At 42.3% G+C, this 19,658-nt stretch overlaps 1 protein-coding gene across 1 annotated transcript in view; it reads left to right on the forward strand.

Moving 5' to 3' along the window:
- The window catches only part of COL22A1 (collagen type XXII alpha 1 chain), a 178,869-nt gene that overhangs the window by 107,776 nt on the left and 51,435 nt on the right, over positions 1-19,658 (forward strand). Inside the window, exons 24-31 of the mRNA XM_081918646.1 lie at positions 5,536-5,589; positions 12,549-12,602; positions 13,638-13,682; positions 14,691-14,744; positions 16,853-16,906; positions 17,395-17,439; positions 17,756-17,818; positions 18,835-18,888. Coding sequence (XP_081774772.1) covers positions 5,536-5,589; positions 12,549-12,602; positions 13,638-13,682; positions 14,691-14,744; positions 16,853-16,906; positions 17,395-17,439; positions 17,756-17,818; positions 18,835-18,888 — 423 coding nt within the window. The remainder of the gene's footprint in view (positions 1-5,535; positions 5,590-12,548; positions 12,603-13,637; positions 13,683-14,690; positions 14,745-16,852; positions 16,907-17,394; positions 17,440-17,755; positions 17,819-18,834; positions 18,889-19,658) is intronic.

Genomic DNA, 19,658 nt, shown 5'->3' on the forward strand with positions numbered 1-19,658 from the left:
GAATATCAACAAGGGTAGCAGAGCTGGCAGGCTAATTCCCATCTCCCCAGCATGATTATTCCAATCCACATCAGAACACCTAATTGGGGCTCTGGAGAATATAGCACTTGCACTGATTTTTTTTACATGGAAATTTTCATTTCTTGTAGCAATTATCAGGGCCTGGTATAATGTTGGTTCTTTCCAAAAATTCATTCCTAGTATAATGGAAGTTTGTCAGCACTCTCATCTGTCAGGTGTTAGGGGGAGTCATCTACCTGTTGCATCAACCCTGAGCTTTGCACTTTGGGAATAAAACTTGGCAGAGCAGTCCATCTGGTCCTGGCTGTCAATCTTCAGTATTTTCTTCTAGAAGCATTCACTCTCAGAGACCTTGATATTCAAGGATGGCAATTTTCCTATTTAATAGGAGGAATTGGCCTGTTTACAGAATGGCCCTTTGTTAGGGACCATCAGGTTCAGAATAACCCAGCTCTCCTTGCTCCTTACTCAACCACAATAGCAAAATAGGAAGCTTATCCATTTAATTCAATTTTGACAACATCGACCAGCAGCTCTCCAGTTCTTGAGATGGGCCTCTTCCAGTCCTAAATGGAGATGCTGAGGATCAAACCTGAGAACTTTTGCAGGCAAAGCATTTGCTGTGGATCTGAGACACAGCCTTCCCCATTATAGTTTGCTAACCTACAGTACTGTGCGGTCAATGGACTAGGCTAGATCCATAAATGTTCCCCTGGGACCTTCCCAAAGCCCAGGAAGTTTCTGCCTGGCTTAAGGAGGGAGGCACAATGTTCACGCATGACATCGGGACATCAGAAATCATATGCATGATGTCGGCCCCACTCACCAATCACCCTCACAGGCTGGTGCCTCTGGCCCTAACTCTTTCCCTACAAAAAAATTCACTATGCGTCACTGCTAACCTTCTGCATCTAAAGTAGATGTATTTTTTGGAAAGGATTTGCTGGAATATTTAATTGAACTAGAATACAAAAAAGGGAGGTGTGAGGAGGTCAGGGAAATAAGTTAATGAAAGATAAGACAGGGAAAGAGGGAAATGTTTTTAACTGCTTTTATTTTTCTGTATTTTGTATCTTTTATTTTTTTCTTCTTTTGATTTTTCCCCTCATTTTTTCTTTCTCATTTTTGTAACTTTTTTGAAACTTTAATAAATATTACTAAAGTAGATGGATTTAGACACGCATGCAGACATGGCCTTAGGGCCTAGACATGTGTCCAAAATCAGCCACGTACAGTCTTCCCCAGAAGTCACTTTTCTCTGTTTTTACAGTGAGGGCACAAGTGAGCACATAGCAAGATGGTGACCCTGATAATGGATGACTTTAGGGGACTTACTCCAGATTCTTAGAACTGTCGAAACACCATCCGATTCTATCCAGGTTTCTGCCATCTGGTTAAGAGTTTTCCCATGTGGAATTCATCTTTGGGAGAATGCAACAGTTTGGGCCTCTCCTATATTCATAGCATCACATAATTTATACATACCAAGCTGGACCAATTTTTTTAATTAGTGTTCCTAACTCTCTGGGATCTAAATGTAAATTCACTTTTCTCCTGGCACGATTCCATCCTGCTTTAATAATGGGAATTGTACCAGGTTACCAAGAAGGAAATAATTTAATGAACCCCAAGATAATAAATCCTCATTTAGAAATGAGATGAGACCATCCCTCATAGATTTTAAATCTATACCTGAATGATAAAGTGATTTATTTATTTTATCCCCTTTACTGCTTCACTCTTCCAAAGGAAAAGGATAGCAGGTAAAATGGCTTGCAAAGAGAGCGGTGCAAAATTCCTTTTCGGAAGGAATATATAATTATTTCCCAAGTTGACGCTGCTCATTTGGAAAGGTAAGCTGTGCAAAATTGCCTCAGAAACAAATCCAGCAAAAGAGCACAGATGGGGACGCTCCATGGGCTTGCCAGAAAGTTATTTTCTGATCATCTAATTCCCCCAAACTGGCAATTAGATTTTGCGATGGCTGAAACATAAATCTTGAGGAATGAGCCGCTGTGAATGCACTCCCTCAGTGAGCTTTCATTAGCTGCCTTGTTCCATTAGCCGCAAGAGAACACAGAAGAACATCTCTTGGACCCAGGGCTGGATTAACTGCTAAAGGCAGAAAATTCTGAAGTGCACTGCTGGTTTAGTGTATCCAAGGCTCCATGCATGTCGTTTTGCTATCGCAGCAGGACTTCTGTTTCCTCTTATTCACCCACATGCTTCCCAAATAATGGTAGTAGTAGTAGTAGGAATAATAATAATAATAATAATAATAATAATAATAATAATAATAATAATATATTTATGCCCCACCCATCTGGCTGGGTTTCCCCAGCCACTCTGGGCTGTTTCCAACAGAAATACAATAGTCTATTAAACATTAAAAGCTTCCCTAAAGGGGCTGCCTTCAGATGTCTTCTAAACGTCTGGTAGTTGTTTTGACATCTGGTGGGAGGGCATTCCACAGGGCGGGTGCCACTACCGAGAAGGGCCTCTGTCTGGTTCCCTGTAACCTCACTTCTCGCAATGAGGGAACCGCCAGAAGGCCCTCGGCACTGGACCTCAGTGTCTGGGCAGAACGATGGAGGTGGAGATGCTCCTTCAGGTATAGACCAAGGCTGTTTAGGGCTTTAAAGGTCAGCACCAACACTTTGAATTGTGCTTGGAAATGTGCTCTGGAGGGTTCCCCATCTTGAGGATGCATGGGGGGGGGGGCTGGATAAGGCAGGGATAGGAAAAGAAGCTTCCTTGTGCGCACAGAAGTCAGTTGTACCAGCCGCACTGCAGCATTCTTCTCTTTCCATCCCCACGTATCCTCATCCCCTTCATCCTTCCCATGATGTCTACTGACTTTTGGCAGGGGGCAGGTACTTAAAATTTTTCCTAACCTGCCAAGGGTAGAAAATTCATTAAACAATTCAGCAGTCTAATGAGAGAGAGAAAAACAAAAACCCTGGAACCAATAAAACAGAGTAAGCAGCAGCAAAATCGGCAACTAATCGACTTTTGGATGAACTGTTTTAATCCCCCCATATGAAAGTAAACATAGGTAATTATGGGATGTCTTTGAAAACTTCGTGGCAACAGTCGTAAAGGGCCTGCTGATGTTTTTGTATCATGAATGAGGAAATTTTGTTAGATTCACATTTTGATGTGAGAATTTTGTGAAAGTAGTCTCAGTTGTGATTCTTGAACTGTTCTTTGACCGTAATAATAACTTTGTTGTTGTTGTTTAGTTGCTTAGTCATGTCTGGCTCTTCGTGACCCCATGGACCAGAGCACGCCAGGCACTCCTATCTTCCACTGCCTCCCGCAATTTGGTCAAACTCATGCTGGTAGCTTTGAGAACACTGTCCAACCACCTCATCCTCTGTCGTCCCCTTCTCCTTGTGCCCTACATCTTTCCCAGCAGCAGGGTCTTTTCCAGGAAGTCTTCTCTTCTCAGGAGGTGGCCAAAGTCTTGGAGCCTCAGCTTCAGGAACTGTCCTTCCAGTGAGCACTCAGGGCTCATTTCCTTAAGAATGAAGAGGTTTGATCTTCTTGCAGTCCATGGGACTCTGAAGAGTCTCCTTCAGCACCGGAATTCAAAAGCATCAATTCTTCAGTGATCAGCCTTCTTTATGGTCCAGCTTTCACTTCCATACATATTATTGATCCGAGCGTACCTGATTCCAACTTCCTGAACTGAATGTACGGAAACAGCTATCCTTCATAATTCAGACGTGTCCAAATTTTGCAATGTAGTTCGGCATGTGGTTGGCCGGTGTGTGAACAGGATGTTGGTCTAGATGGGACATCAGCTCAATTTCGGCAGGCTCCTTTTGCATTCTGTAAATGTCTGGTTGATGGTCTGAGTTTAACAAAGAGTAAAACTATAATTGCCAGAAAAGGTAAATCGTATTTGTTTCAAAAACAACATATATTTCTGACTGTCAGGTTGCCTCCTGTTTATTCAAAGGGTACATTCACAGGCTCTGAGTAGCACGACATAATTGCCAGCTTTGTCTATCTTGCTCTCAGGCAGGATATCATTTTGTACTGTGTTACATCTACAGGTATAATTTTTCCTGGGGAGTCTCTTCAGTTGCATTCTAGAAAGAGATCGTTTATATAATCTGGCAGATCTATGTATCTTTATTATTATTTGTTAAGCTCTCCCCAGGATTGTGATTTGTGATAGAGAGCTATTGTTGCTGCCTGCTTTTCGAGGGTAATCAGATGTTCTGTGCAGGGCATTCTCTTGTTCTTCCCCAAAATGCACAGAAGGTTAAGAAATTAAAAACATAAAAAGGGCCTGCTGAATCAGGCCAATTGGCTCATCTAGCTCAGCATAGAATCATAGAGTTGGAAGGGACCCTGAGGAACATTGAGTTCAACCCCCTGTAATGCAGGAATATGCAGCTGTCCCAAACAGGGAATCGAACTTGCAACTTTGGCATTATCAGCACCATGCTCTAACCCAGTGGTTCTCAACCTGTGGGTCTCCTGGTGTTGTTGGACTACAACTCCCATCATCCCTGAGTTCTGGCCTTGCTAGCTAGGGGCAATGGGAGTTGTAGTTCAACAACATCTGGGGACCCACAGGTTGAGAAAGGCTGCCCTAATCAAATGAGCTAGCATCATCCTGTTCTCACACCGGCCAACCACATTCCTTTAGGAAGCCCACAAGCAGGAAATGAGCTCAACAGCCATCTTGCCCGCTGTGATTCCCAGCAACTGGAAGTCCCAGACTTCCGGCTCTGACTGTGGAAGTAAAACATAACTATAAACATAACTATAGTAGCTGCTGATAGCCTTGTCCTCCATGAAAAGAAGGTTCAGCAAGAAGAAGGTGTAGACTGGTGACAATCAAAGTCTGCTCCAGAGGGTCCTCTTAGACTTCTGCTTTGCTTATGGGACAGAAATTCCCTACCCTTTCCCCCTTGTAGCCCACAACATGGAAATTCAAAATAATGCTCCAGTGCAGATTTTGAGAGCCCATGAGAAAAGGAAGGGGAAGTCCCATAGCGTTAGCAGGACTCCCCGTTTTAAATGCTTGCGGTTTAAAACACAAGTATTTTGTGTGTGGACTTTTGGTGCATTCTTTCACAAGTCCTGCAAAACCTGGACAGAAATGGCCTTTGACTGAGCACCAACGAGGCTGAAACAGGACGGAAATAGCTGCTTGGTCTGTCTCTTTGTTATTGATGTGTGTGTTCAGTGCCCGATTTTGTAGTCATTTTAACATTGCCATTTTTGAAGTTGGTGTAATTTTTGTGTGAATCACCTCGGGGACCATCATGGGGGAAAATGGGCTCTGTCAGAGTGGCATACTATCTATGGTATCTGTCTGTCTGTCTGTCTCATGAACCTCAGGAACACAAGATGTCTTAGTACCATAGAAACTGAAGATGGAACAAGTTCATGCTCCCCCCCCCCCCGAGACAGAGTAATCAAACCAAGAACTGGGCTTGTGTGTCATCTTTTGATGTTGTTAGTAACTTTTTAAAAATTCTGTTTCATTTTTAGGGCAAGAAGGGTGATGTTGGTGTTCCAGGAGTTGATGGATTGCCTGGACCTCCGGTAACTAAATGGCATAAATTATACACTTATTTTCAAAAGACCTGACTTTTCATTTAGTGTTCAAGGAGAGCCAGCAAACCCATGCTCTCAGGAGTTACATTTATAATATATATCTTATAGCTAGCCTTGCTATACTAGTTATTGGGGCAGAAAATGCTGATAAAGCATTCAATTTAGCATTCACCCATTCTAGCTTGCAATTTGCTGTTAATTCAGAGTGCACAAACTCAAAGCTAAGGTATGGTAACTGGAAAGCTCCTTTGTTTTCCTCCTTCCAGGCCAGCATTGGAGTATAAAAGGAATATTGACCTTTTCCTACCCCATACTTACCCTAATTTATGCACATCTCCCTTTCCCCAAAACATTCAAAGAAATTTCAATGGAAGCCAAACCATGTAATAATAATAATAATAATAATAATAATAATAATAATAATAATAATAATAATAATTATTTTATCATTTATACCCCGCCCATCTGGCTGGGTCCCCCCAGACACTCTGGGCGGCCTCCAACAACACACTAAAATACAATAACCTATTAAACATTAAAAGCTTCCCTAAACCGGGCTGCCTTTAGATGTATTCTAAAAGTTTGGTAGTTATTTTTCTCTTTGACATCTGGTGGGAGGGCATTCCACAGGGCGGGTGCCACTACCGAGAAGGCCCTCTGCTTGGTTCCCTGTAACTTGGCTTCTTGCAGCGAGGGAACCGCCAGAAGGCCCTCGGCGCTGGACCTCAGGGCTGGACGACAGGTGTGGAAATGTTCCTTCAGATATACTGGACTGAGGCCATTTAGGGTTTTCAAGGTCAGCACCAACACTTTGAATTGTGCTCGGAAACGTACTGGGAGCCAGTGTAGGTCTTTCAAGACCGGTGTTATATGGTCTCGGCGGCTGCTCCCAGTCACCAGTCTATCTGCCACATTCTGGATTAAACGTGAAAATGAAATAAATTTGTGGTTGGAAAGACATGCATCACCAAAGTCCATCAATAAGCAATTTGACCTGGTGCTGCCTCTCAAATGTACTTTCCTCTTCAAGCTTGCTCCTACCTGCCATGTAATATCATGTAGAAGCACCATAAAGACAAGTTCCCACTTAGTGGCGATGTTAGTGTGTTGCCGTAGCAACAACCAAGCATCCTCTGGCAGTTTAAAGATGAAGGCCGGACTCATAAGAGTACTTACCTGGAAGCAAGGCCCATGAACTGTGATTCCTGCAGGAGGTTGGACCAGAGGAAAATTTGGGTCCTTGTCCAACTCTACAATTTTATGCTTCTACGATGTTTTGAACTCAGTGGGTCTTACTTCTGAGTAGCCACCCAGAAGATTGTACTTCAGCAAGTAGATGGTGCCAAAAGGTTTCATAAGCCAGAGAATGTGGTGAAGTGAACTATCTGGACCATAAGAGTTTATGCCGCCATAAAAGCATAATCTTTAAGGTTCCACAAGACTCTTTACTGTTTTTTTCCTAAAAGGAGAGTTCATCAAAATAAGAACAAAAAACAAAAGGAGTGGGGAAAGCTGACAATTCATGATGTAGAAAAATGCTTGAACATTGTGCATGTTGTTTGTATTTAAATATGTATATATGATGATGATTTGATTCAGGTCACAGTGCTGCAAAGCAACAAAAATGCAAATAAAAGCTTTTCAGCATGAGGCAAAGAAATCACAAACTTCTACCCTTCCATTAAGTCACAAATTTAAACAAATGGCTCCTTGCCTTTTTGCCGAAAACTTCCTCTGCTCTCCAGAGGGAAGTGCTATGTAGAAATACAGTCATGTTCCACATACTGATAGCCTCTGGGCACTTCTGGGTACTCTTGTTTTGTTTTTTGTTTAGTAGAGAAAGCTATTTATTTTCTGAAATAATGTTGGCCCACGGCTCATGAGGCCACCTCGCTTAATAATCTGGGACTTGGCTCAGTTGTGGTATTATGAAGCAAACACTTAAGATGATTAAAAAGGCAAAGGAGTCAGCTGCACTGGGCTGTTGCTGTGTAATGGCCGAGTATTTAGCATTTTGCTGTAATTTTCCAGCTATTATATTAGTGTCCAGGGCCAGTTTTGAGCAGACAATAGCTATTGTGCTTGTCGTGGTTTCCCATTAGCATAAGCATCCAAGGACCTCACGAACTTAGCACTGTTGCTTCAGTTCAAATTCGTGTGTGTGTGTGTGTGTGTGTGTGTGTGTGTGTGTGTAAAGGAAGATTTATATTTTAGGCCAACATGCTTTATGGGGATTAAAGGGACCTTTTAAAAAAATAAGTTTGCCGCTGATTTACCTTCTGGTCCTATGTATGTTTACTTAGAAGTAAGCTTCTGAAGTCTTCAGTTCTTTTTCTTCCTCTCCTTCTCCTCTTCCTCCTCTTCCTATTATTAATATTAGCCTACCAAGCTGAGGTCCCACGGCAAGTTGCAACAACTAAAATACAATATTTAAAAGAGCTTTAAACAACTTCCAATCCCAGAAATGAGGTGTGTCCTAAAAATACACATCTCAAGTGTCAAAAGCGAGAGTCAAGAGGTTAATGGGCGGAAAGCCCCATCTGAGTGAATAAGACTTTCTTCTGGGTGTGTATGGTTGCGCTGTAAGATTATTTTGGGACCTAATGGGACTTCCTGTCCTGTTTCCTTTTCCTTTCCCCCTATTATTCCTAGTCAAAGGTTTTGTGTAAATGGGCGACTCCTCCATAAGTGTAGCACAAATGCCTTTTGACATTTACAGTGTGCCAACGTTCTGCAGGTGCAATTTAACATGTTTGCTTGAGCCTCCATGGAATTGTGTGCCATCTGTCCTATTATTTATTATAATTTTCCATCAAGTCGTTCTCTTTGTCCTTTGCCTACCCTTTTCCAATATATAACCCCATATTCCATCCAGAGTTTCTTTACTGAAGTCAGCAGACTGTTTGATACATGTTCATTTTATCAACCCTACCTATTTTTGAAACCGTTCCTTTCTTTGCCTGTGTTGACATTCTTAAAATCCAGCTTCTTTCCTTAATCTGTTTCCAGTTAGCATGCTTCCTATGCAGACCCACAGCTGAAACTATCTTATATGACCGATTTTCTTAACCAACTCCTGTTATGAACAAATACAATCACTTTAGAACCAGGGTTATATCCAGCAGAGTTCTACTCAGACGAGATGTACTGAAATGAATTGTATATTAATTCCCATTGGCTTTCCTGGCAAAACCCAATACCTAGGGAGGAATTCAATACCACCCTAATTTAGAGTTGTTCAGTGGTGCACTAGTTGCACTAGTGAGATGGTTTGCACAAAGCAAGGCAGCAAAAAGCTAGCATGGTTCTTGTGGCTGGTTGCACACAACATATTTTTGCAGTCCTATTACTTCCTGCTATACAAGCTGTTTCTCAAGAAATTTCCACTAGCACATCTGTTGCAGAGGATCTCATAATTCCATCCTTACACTAGCACAACAGCTGGGAGCCAGGGAACATATGATCTAGGACCTTACATCCTAAGAGGACAGGAATTTCCCCTGTTTGATGCATATTTGTTTCAATAAGGTTTGCTCAGAAAATTCAAATATAATGGCTTATTCCAGATTCCCATTATTGCTTATTGTTCTGTAAAAAAATTGCAAATGTTATGGTCTTTCCAACAGTTGGCTTAACAAATGCATAATTGCTGCTCTGGTGGTGGTAGGGCACTGGAGAATTTATCTAAGAAATCTTGCTAGTTTGATTGAAACCAAGAGTATAACATGATGACTTAGGGAATTGCAGTTGATTAATCTAATGAGTGGTGATCAAAAGGATTTGTAGCTCAATGGTAGAGCATCCATTTTCCTTGCAGAAGGCCTTAGGCTCGATCCTTGGCATCTCCAGGTAGGGCCCAGTGTGGTGTAGTGGTTAAGAGCAGTGGACTCGTAATCTGGTGAACTGAGTTCGATTCCCTGCTCCTCCACATGCAGCTGCTGGGTGACCTTGGGCTAGTCACACTTCTCTGGAGTCTCTCAGCCTCACTCACCTCACAGAGTGTTTGTTGTGGGGGAGGAAGGGAAAGGAGATTGTTAGCCACTTTGAGACTCCTTTGGGTAATGATAAAGTGGAATATCAAATCAAACCCCTCTTCTTCTTCGAGAGGATCCTGTCTGAAACCTTGGATCCTCAGGGGAAATAATGAACTAGACTGGACCAATGGTCTGGCTCAGGTTAAGGACCTTTCCCCCTATGTTCTAACAAATTGATTAAATCAGCACAAATTAAATTTACATAAGACTACTAGCCCCTCCTGCGTGAAAGTGAATGTTCCTGCATCTCATATTACTGGCATGCCATCAGCAGTTTTTAAAAATAACTATAAGATGAAAAAATATTGTTAAAGTATCGCCTGATTAACTGGAAATGCTAAAGTTTTTAGCTGATTAAAAAAAGATTTACATTTATCACTGCAGCAATGTATTAATCATGCATTGCAGCCCTAATTGAAGCTCTTTTGGCTTCCCTTGAAATTCATTGAATGTTTCTCCTTACACAGGAGCCTCCCAGTTTCGTTGGGTTTTTCTTTTTCTTTCAGTGGGAAGTGTAGTTCTAAGACGCATCAAGACTTCGCCACCCTCAGATCCCAAACAGGGCATTCGGCTCTAGGGGGAAACAGGTGACACCATCAGTACAGTCAATGAGCAAATAGAATCAGTGCTTCCTACAGCTGCCATGGAAGTGTCTAAACCCCAACTTCCAGAAACCGTATTAGATAACTAAGTTCTCATTGCCTCCATGCAAGGATCCTCAAAATTCAATTTCAGATTTTAAATTCATCACATTTCACGGCAGTTCTAATGCTGACATCCTATTCCTAGCAAGTGCTTCAGTCTTAAGAAAGTGTATTCTTTCTTTGGCAATCACTCGTAGCCGAGTAAGATGGTTTTCCATCAACATGGTTTTAACAATGAGTCCGTAAGTGACTGTGAAGGCCAATTCTGGATCCACATGTCCTTCCACAGTGGGGACATTGGTATCTGGGCGGGAGTTGATCACAGTGTGGATTTGCCAAGTGTGCCTTCCTCTTAGCATGTTTCTCCCTTGTGTCCTGGGTTCAAGTGTCTTCAAACCCCATGACACCTTTGGTAAAGGCTGTTCTCTAACTGGAGCACTCACAGGCAAGTGTTTCCCAATTGTTGGTGTTTATACTACATTTTTTAAAAAATTGCCTTGTGGCAGTCTTTAAACCTCTTTTGTTTACCACCAGCATTATGCTTTCCATTTTTAAGTTCAGAATAGAGTACAGTAGTTTCTTTGGAAGACGATAGTCAGGCATCCGCACAACATGACTAGTCCAATGAAGTTGATGTTGAAGAATCATTGCTTCAACACTGGTGATCTATACTTCTTCCAGTACACTGACATTAGTTCGCCTGTCTTCCCAAGTGATGTGTAAAAGTGTATTACACTGAGTCAGACAATTGGTCCAATCGAGTTCATTATTATCTACATCAGTGTTTCCCAAACTTGGGTTTCCAGCTGTATTTGGACTACAGTTCTCATCATCCCTGACCAGTGGTCCTGCTAGATAGGGATGATGGGAGTTGTAGTCCACAAACAGCTGGCGACCCACGTTTAGGGAACCCTGGTCTCCATTGACTGGCAGTGCCTTTCCACGGCTTCAGGCAGAAATTGCTACCATCTAGCTCAGTATTGTATACAATGACTAGTAGTTACTCTCTGGAATGTCATCAAAAGACTTTCCCAACTCTACTTGGAGAAGCCAGGAACGGAACCTGGGATCTTCTGCATGCTCTGCCGCTGAGCTACAGCCCTCTTAGGCATATCACATATTTTCAGCACTCAAAACTATCACACTATTTTCATCACTGAATAACTTTCCCTCCTCCTTTGTGTGTCTCTGTGTGCGCTTGTTTCAGTTTTGTTTCCATTCCTGGTCCCTTTGCCCCCTCTAGTGACAAGATGCTCTAAAGCAACATTTGCAATTTTCAAGTCTGTGTGAATGATACTTTCCCAAAATAGTTTGCACATCTTCTCAGTCTTCGGAGTCAGCTCCTAGTATTCCACCCTTCCTTGTCCTGTCCCCATTTTATTTTATTCTGTCTAATTCAAGGGTAGGGTACCTTATATCCTGAACCCTGGAGGGCCAAATTTGGCAGGTGGCCAAGACCCTCGACACACACATTCACAAACCCAACAGGCAATGCTATACTTTGAAGTTCCAACTATTGGGACTTCAAATCACAGTGCAGCGCTCTTCAAAAGTCCTTTTACTGGTGAGTGGAGGTTACATCCTGCTGTTTGGGCTGTGCACACCAGTTCCCTCTCAGCTGATATCAACCCCCTCCATCAGAATACCATCATTTGTCTGGCAGGTGGCCATGGTTTCTTCTTCCTCTTTTTAATGACCTCATAAGCAAGATTTGACACACACACCCAGTGCAAAAATTGTCCTCTGGGGTGGAGAACCTGGGATTTGAGGCACATTCAAACCTTCTTTTTCACTTGGACCAAGGGTGCAGAACCTCCACCCTTGGTGTAATTCCAAAAGGGGAAGGTTTGAATGTGCCCCAAACCTTGAGCCACTCACTGCTCCATCACCTGTTAGTTTTATGGAAATTATTCAGCATGAACAGACTAGGCTGCTAGCGTGCTACTGCAATCAAGTTAGAAAACACAAGGTGAAAATGGAATCCAATAATTTTTAAGGTGTAGGGATATAAACCAACTGAACGAATATTTGTGCCTGTATATTTCAAAGTATTTTGTTGTGTTTGACTCTTTTGTAATGTAAGCTACCTTGATAAAGTTTGCTCTCTGAGGTGGCCTATAAGTCCTTTAAACAGGAACCATTCAAGGAAGAAACTTAAGAGGTGGGACTTTTTCCAGCTGTAGTGATGCTGAAAGCAGTATTTCTTGAATTTCACTCCTGACATATGACTGTTTAAGGATTAAGATGTGTATATTTTTTCCCATCACAGGGTCCTCCAGGATCACCTGGAGTTGCTGGTCCTCCGGGGATTGCTGGCCCCCCAGTAAGAAATTTTCATTCATAAAAATTAGATATCATAAGGACATCCTTCTGCTGCTTTAGATTCAAAAGCATCCCTCATATGAGGCTGTCTTGAGTGGCAGATATTGGGTGTGATTATGGGTGTCATGGTAAAGAGAGAGAGATCAGCCTTTTTCAATCTTCATTATATGTCCATTCCTACAGAGGTGTTTTTTTCCCAAAGTCCAAAAACTTTGCATTTAAATTGCATGCTTTCCCCCTAAATATATGCATTTTTACCTGCACTTTCACATAAAGCACAAATTTTAATGCACTTCTGCCCTAAAATATGTGTTACCCCCATAAGATACACATGTTAAAATGCACATGTTGGGGGTAGACAGACTTCAGTCCATAGCTGTCAACTTTTCACTTTTCTTGCGAGGAATCCTATTTGGAATAAGAGAATTTCCCTTTAAAAAAGGGAAACGTTGACAGCTATGCTTCAGTCTTGTAGGGCCTGCTTAGTTACCCCCTCCCACACAAAAAAACCCCCTTGAGATCCACTAATTAGAACCTGTTACAGATAGGTAGCCGTGTTGGTCTGCCATAGTCAAAACAAAAAAAATTTCCTTCCAATAGCACCTTAAAGACCAACTAAGTTAGTTCTTGGTATGAGCTTTCGTGTGCATGCACACTTCTTCAGATACACTTCTTCAGATAATTAGAACCTGGTGCAAAAGATTTATGGTTGGAATTAAATAATTCTGGATTCAGAACTAATTTGTGATTACCATATGTGAACAATCCATCTATGCAAAAATCCACCCCTGGTTACCCCCAAGCTTTCTTCATTGCCATAATTTTGGTGGCAGAGGGAATCGTTTTGTTACCGCTATTGTTACAGAGTTGCGAGCCAGAAACCTTTGCCAACCTTTTGCCAGCGCATGCAGATCTACCTTCTTTCCACCCAGCACAACTTACACTAGCTATTTCTGCATGGGTGGTTGGTACTGGGTGGCAAAAAAGATGGCACTACAACTAATTGTCATCTTTCTTTTTGCTGTGACTGTCCTAGGGGCTGCCAGGAGAAATGGGGAGAAATGGACTCCCTGGACCACCTGTAAGTACTTGTGGGTTGTTGTTTTTCTGCAGGATACGTTCTAGAAAACATGCATGCATTCAGAGTTAGATATATTGTAATTCTGGTTCTGGATCCTGTATCTTTTGAGTTTAGGAAAAGAAATGTGTGTGTTTCTGTGCATGTGTTCAGGGAGGGGTAAAATAACCCCCCCACTCACTCCCCCCCCCCTTTGCTAATATCCTTAGAACTCACCTCTGCCTGCAAATTTCATCCAGTTCTGTCAAGAGATTTAGAAGCTTATTGGCATTGCCTGTCAAATTTATATCCAATAACCAAATAAATAAATAAAACTCAAAACTATTAAGGCACCTAAGAAAGAGAGGCGAAACCCTGTAACTATTTGTTGTTTTGGCAGGCTTTGTATACCTAAAAAGGTGTAGCATACCATCAAATTTCATGGGATTCTCTTGCAAGTTTAAAAACCACAAGCAATTGGTTTGTTTCCCTTTCAAATCACCAGAGAAAACCTTGGATTTTTTAAATGTGAGGTTCCAAATCAGACCCTACATGGAGTAGATAATGCCATTGAATAAACTAGCTTTTTGAACTGCCAGAGTGAGGTTCAAAAAGAATATTTGCTTTGGTGTACTTTCCTACACCAACTTAATATAATGCAAACCTTCATGAAAGTTTTGCTTTGTATATGTGTGTGTGTGTGCGCGCACGCACACGCTTTGTTTTACTTGTACCTTTGGCATGGCTGACATCTAGTGGTCTTTCCTGAGATTACTCTGTTAAAGCTACATCACTGATGCAAACTGTGACCCTCCTAAACATGTTCAATTGTAGCTCTTTGAAAGGAGTAGGGAGTGCTTTATAATGTATGGCATGAATGTGTGGCCTTAGTCTAATCTATGGTGGTGTTTCCATGTCTTACAAGAAACACCTGCATTTCTCTATTTCTTTTATTTTGGATTTGTGGCTTTACTCCTGTTTCTCCTGGCTATGCTGCATTTATCTTAAGTTTTGTTCCCTCCCTCTTTTTAGGGTTTACCTGGGAAGCCTGGCCTGGATGGCTTACCTGGGCTGCCCGGCTCAAAAGTAAGTGAAGCTGGTGTAAAGTTGCTTTGCCTAACCCTGGCAGAGGGAAAACAAGCCTCTGGTGTGATGGTTAGAGTGTTGGACTATGACCTGGGAGACGAGAGTTCAAATTCCCATTCCACCATGAAGTTCGCTGGGGCACGCCACCATCTCTTAGCCTAAGCTACCTCATAGGGTTGATGTGAGGATTAAATGAGGAGGAGGAGAACCATGTAGACCACCTTGAGCTCCTTGGTAGATAGAGGTGGAATATTGTTGTTGTTGTTGTTGTTTAGTCGTTTAGTCGTGTCCGACTCTTCGTGACCCCATGGACCAGAGCACGCCAGGCACTCCTGTCTTCCACTGCCTCCCGCAGTTTGGTCAGACTCATGTTTGTAGCCTCAAAGACACTATCCAACCATCTCGTCCTCTGTCGTCCCCTTCTCCTTGTGCCCTCCATCTTTCCCAACATCAGGGTCTTTTCCAGGGAGTCTTCTCTTCTCATGAGGTGGCCAAAGTATTGGAGCCTCAGCTTCAGGTTCTGTCCTTCCAGTGACCACTCAGGGCTGATTTCCTTAAGAATGGATCGGTTTGTTCTTCTTGCAGTCCATGGGACTCTCAAGAGTCTCCTCCAGCACCATAATTCAAAAGCATCAATTCTTCAGCGATCTGCCTTCTTTATGGTCCAGCTCTCACTTCCATACATCACTACTGGAAAACCATAGCTTTTACTATACGGACCTTTGTTGGCAAGGTGATGTCAGGAATATAAATATAATTAAATAAATAAAGAGATAAAATAGCATTCTTTGCTAGATTTCCAGGCCGCATGATTAAGATGAATGGGCTTAGGATTCAGTTTAAATATAAAGGGACCCCTGATCATTAGGGTCCAGTCGTGGCCAACTCTGGGGTTGTAGCGCTCATCTTGTTTACTGGCCGAGGGAGCCGGTGTACAGCTTCCGGGTCATGTGGCCAGCATGACTGAGCTGCTTCTGGCAAACCAGAGCAGAGCACAGAAACGCCACTTACCTTCCCGCCAGAGCGGTACCTATTTATCTACTTGCACTTTGACGTGCTTTCGAACTGCTAGGTTGGCAGGAGCAGGGACCGAGCAACAGGAACTCACCCCGTGGCGGGGATTCGAACCGCCGACCTTCTGATCGGCAAGTCCTAGGTTCAGTGTTTTAACCCGCAGCACCACCCGTGTCCCAGGATTCAGTTTAGGGGCCTACTTTTTGCTTGCACCTCCAGAACACCCATTTTGGGGACTTATAGTAGCCATAACTGAACCAACTGCCCTCTCTCGGAGCCAGGATAAGCAAATTGCTCTGGTGTGTCCTTGGCTTAACATCACTGAGAATCAGCTGTGAATGAGCCAGCTGAACCATTGATCTAATAGGTAAACGTAAAGGACCCCTAGAAGGTTAAGTCCAGTCAAAGGTTGCAGTGTTCATCTCACTTTTTAGGCTGAGGGAGCCGGCGTTTGTCCACAGACAATTTTCGGGGTCATGTGGCCAGCAGGACTAAACCGCTTCTGGTGCAACGGGACTCTGTGATGGAAACCAGAGGGCACTGAAATGCTGTTTGCCTTTCTGCCACAGTGGTACCTATTTATCTACTTGAACTGGCATGCTTTCAAACTGCTAGGTTGGCAGGAGCTGGGACAGAGTTACGGGAGCTCACTCTGTCACAGGGATTCGAACCGCCAACCTTCTGATCAGCAAGCCCAAGAGGCTCAGTGGTTTAGACCACAGTGTCAACCGCATCCCTCATGGTTGCCTTTGACTGGATTTAAACATCCAGGGGTCCTTTACCTTTACTTTTACATTTTTACCATAGTTCTGCTGCATCCTGACCTTCATATTCTTTTGGATCCTGCCATAGGATTACCTCTTTATTACACCACACGTTATTTTTTTGTTGGAATGGGTGATGGATGACTCCTCCTGCCCACCCACTCCAATAAACCTTCCCCACTCCCACAAGAAACACTGGGGGCACAGAATTCCCAGTTCTTTCATCAGTCAATAATTTTTATTCCATAGCAATGTTGGTGAGCTCTTACGCTGGATGTTTATTCAAACACATCCGTTTACTTTGCTGACTTTTGCTTGCATTGTCTACAGGGAGAACGTGGAGAAAGGGGAGAAGAAGGATTTCCTGGGAAAATTGGTTTGAAGGTAAACAACAACAAAACACACCATTTCTTGCAGCTGATGTCAGCTGCATTTATCATCATCTGCTCTGCTCTCATGATCCAGTCAGAAGTAACTAACTCCAGGGTTGGGTTGAATGAAACACCCCCCTGTTCACTGGTCCCACCCCCCAAAGGCATTTTTTGTGGGGGGGGGACTTAAATTTGCCTTGGCTCAGCAAGTTGACCTGGGATGAGCAACTTCTTGTTGGCATATAGTTGGCTGAGACATCCCAAATTATTATTATTATTATTATTATTATTATTATTATTAGGCCTTAAACTTACTGCAGTGTCTCTCTTGTTGTTGTGGTCTCTTCTGAGACAAAGAATGGAACCAAGGACAACTCATCTTTCTTATCATTCTGCAAGCTTTTGTTTAAAAGTGAAATGGAATTTTAAGAAATGGGAGAAATTGGCTGCCCTGGGTAGTCCACAGTAAACCTGTTTATTTGATTTCACTTTTCCTCCTAGGGTGAAACAGGCGAACCTGGACGTCCTGGACTAGTGGGAGAGAGGGTAAGTAGAAAAATCCCTCCAAGCTATGGGAACAACAAAGGCAGATTAGAGCAACTTCATTCTAGAGCTGCAGCTATTGGAGACAGGGCCTTTTGGAAAGTTGTTTCTGTTACTGAAGCAAGGGCTCCTTCAAACCATTTCACACAATCCATAGTGATTTCAACAACATTTTTAACTGGAGTCCCCATAGAATTTGTCCAGAAGCTCAGCATGTGGATGTCTGAAAAGAGAGTGATGTCAGATCCTACAAGGTGGGGTTTGACAGAAGCAATCTCTCTTGAGCTTGGTTCCAATACTCTTTTTTCATCCATCATAGGGTGAAGCTGGTCTCCCAGGCTCACCTGGTTTACCAGGACAGAGAGGAGAGAAAGGAGATCAGGTATGTCGTGTGTGTGTGTGATTTTTATTACATTTTCTCTTTTACAATTTAGAATATTCATTTAAACCACCATAAAATATCAATGACTTCCCTTCTTCTCTTTCCATGGTTCATTTTGCATAACATAAACCCCTTTATATTTTTCATAAACTCAACCATTCAGTATTCCATTATCACATCCATCAAAACTTATTTACACTGTTGAATATATCTTAATGCTGCCAACGTTTTCAAGTGAACACAATTCCCTCCCAGATATTCAATAAATATTTTTCCAATCTTCTTTAAACGTATGTTCTCCTTATTCTCTTATTCTGTATGTTAGGTCCACAAGCTGTGCATATTCCACCAGTTTAAGTTGCCATTCTCCTTTAGCTGGGACCTCGCTTGTTTTCCATTTTGGGACTAATGAAACACGGGCTGCAGTAGTGGCATACATAAATAGCCTTTTCTGACACCTGGGAATTTTCATCAGAATTATCCCCAACAAAAGGGACTCTGGTTGTTGTTTTTTTGAAAAGTGCTTTTAAACATTTTTTTTTCAGTTCATTGTGAATTATTTCCCAATACTCTTTTACCCTTTTGCAGGCCCACCACATATGAAAGAACACTCTTTCATAGCTATGCCATTTTGAGGTGTTTAGTCTGGATTGGACCTTGAAGAAAAGGAGAGCTCCATATTAAATTTATTTGGGCTATCCTTACTCTCTCCCACAACCTAGAATGCTGCTTCTCAGCAGTCGAAGCCAAGAGGATGGGGGCTTTTTAATGTTTGCTGCCTTTTCTTGATTGACTGTTGGTGCTGCAGTTGAAGAACTTTCCATCTGAATGTTTGATTTACTGCCACCAGTTGGCCATTTATATTGTGGCAGCAAATCATAGAATCATAGAGTTGTAGTGACTTTTTTGTTTTTGTTTATTCTGCCAGAAAATGTCTTTGCTGCACAACACAATAAAAAATAGTGATAAAAACAACAACAACAGCAACAACTGCACTTTCTTCTGTTCCTTTGCAGGGCGAAAAGGGAAGATCTGGACTCCCTGGTTTCAAAGGTGAAAGAGGTGACAAGGTGAGTTTCAACATTCGAGGGATTTTATGTTTATGAAATATTTGAAATGTGACACTGGCCAAGAATAAGGAGAAGGGTAAGATCTTGGATGAAGGAACTTGCTAGAGTACAACTGAGTAAGCTCAGGAGAGGGACAAGGAGGATCTGGTCTTCAAACCATTGTTTGCATTCTTTGTGTTAATTCTTGTACTATTTAGTTATTTATTTATAAATGTATTAATGTAACACCCCCCCCCAAAAAAAAAAACCCCAACAACAATTGGTGTCCAATGCGATAAAAACATTTTAAAGCAAAAACATTTTAAAATGGCTGGCAACTCAGGGGACATTTTGAACAATTTCATAGAGTTGCTGGGGTGGAACAGAATGGGGATGTTGCTAAACATCCCAGCCTCCTTCCATCCATCAGTTTTATCCAAAACACATACCCCAAAGATTGGTCTAATCTTCCATACCCTCCAACATTTCTCAAATGAATAGAAAAAGTGGGACATTCCGGGATCAAAGCAGAAACTGGGACAGCTTCTCTAAATCAGGGACGTCCCTGGAAAATAGGGACACTTGGATGGTCTGGTCTGTTGGGAATCTGAATACGTGCAGCTACTCATACAGAGTCAATTAGGTTTTGGCAGACAGCCAAGGCAATGTGGAGGAGTAAGTCTGCCTGGTGATACAGAGGCATGGAGACAGCTCCATGATTGGTCAAGCTCTCTCATGGGAATAATGATTAATGGCCTCCTAACTGGAATGTGTGTTAGTACAAGTTTGAG

This window comes from Podarcis melisellensis (genome assembly GCF_964234715.1).
Source record: "Podarcis melisellensis genome assembly, chromosome: 7".
NCBI classification, from domain to species: domain Eukaryota; kingdom Metazoa; phylum Chordata; class Lepidosauria; order Squamata; family Lacertidae; genus Podarcis; species Podarcis melisellensis.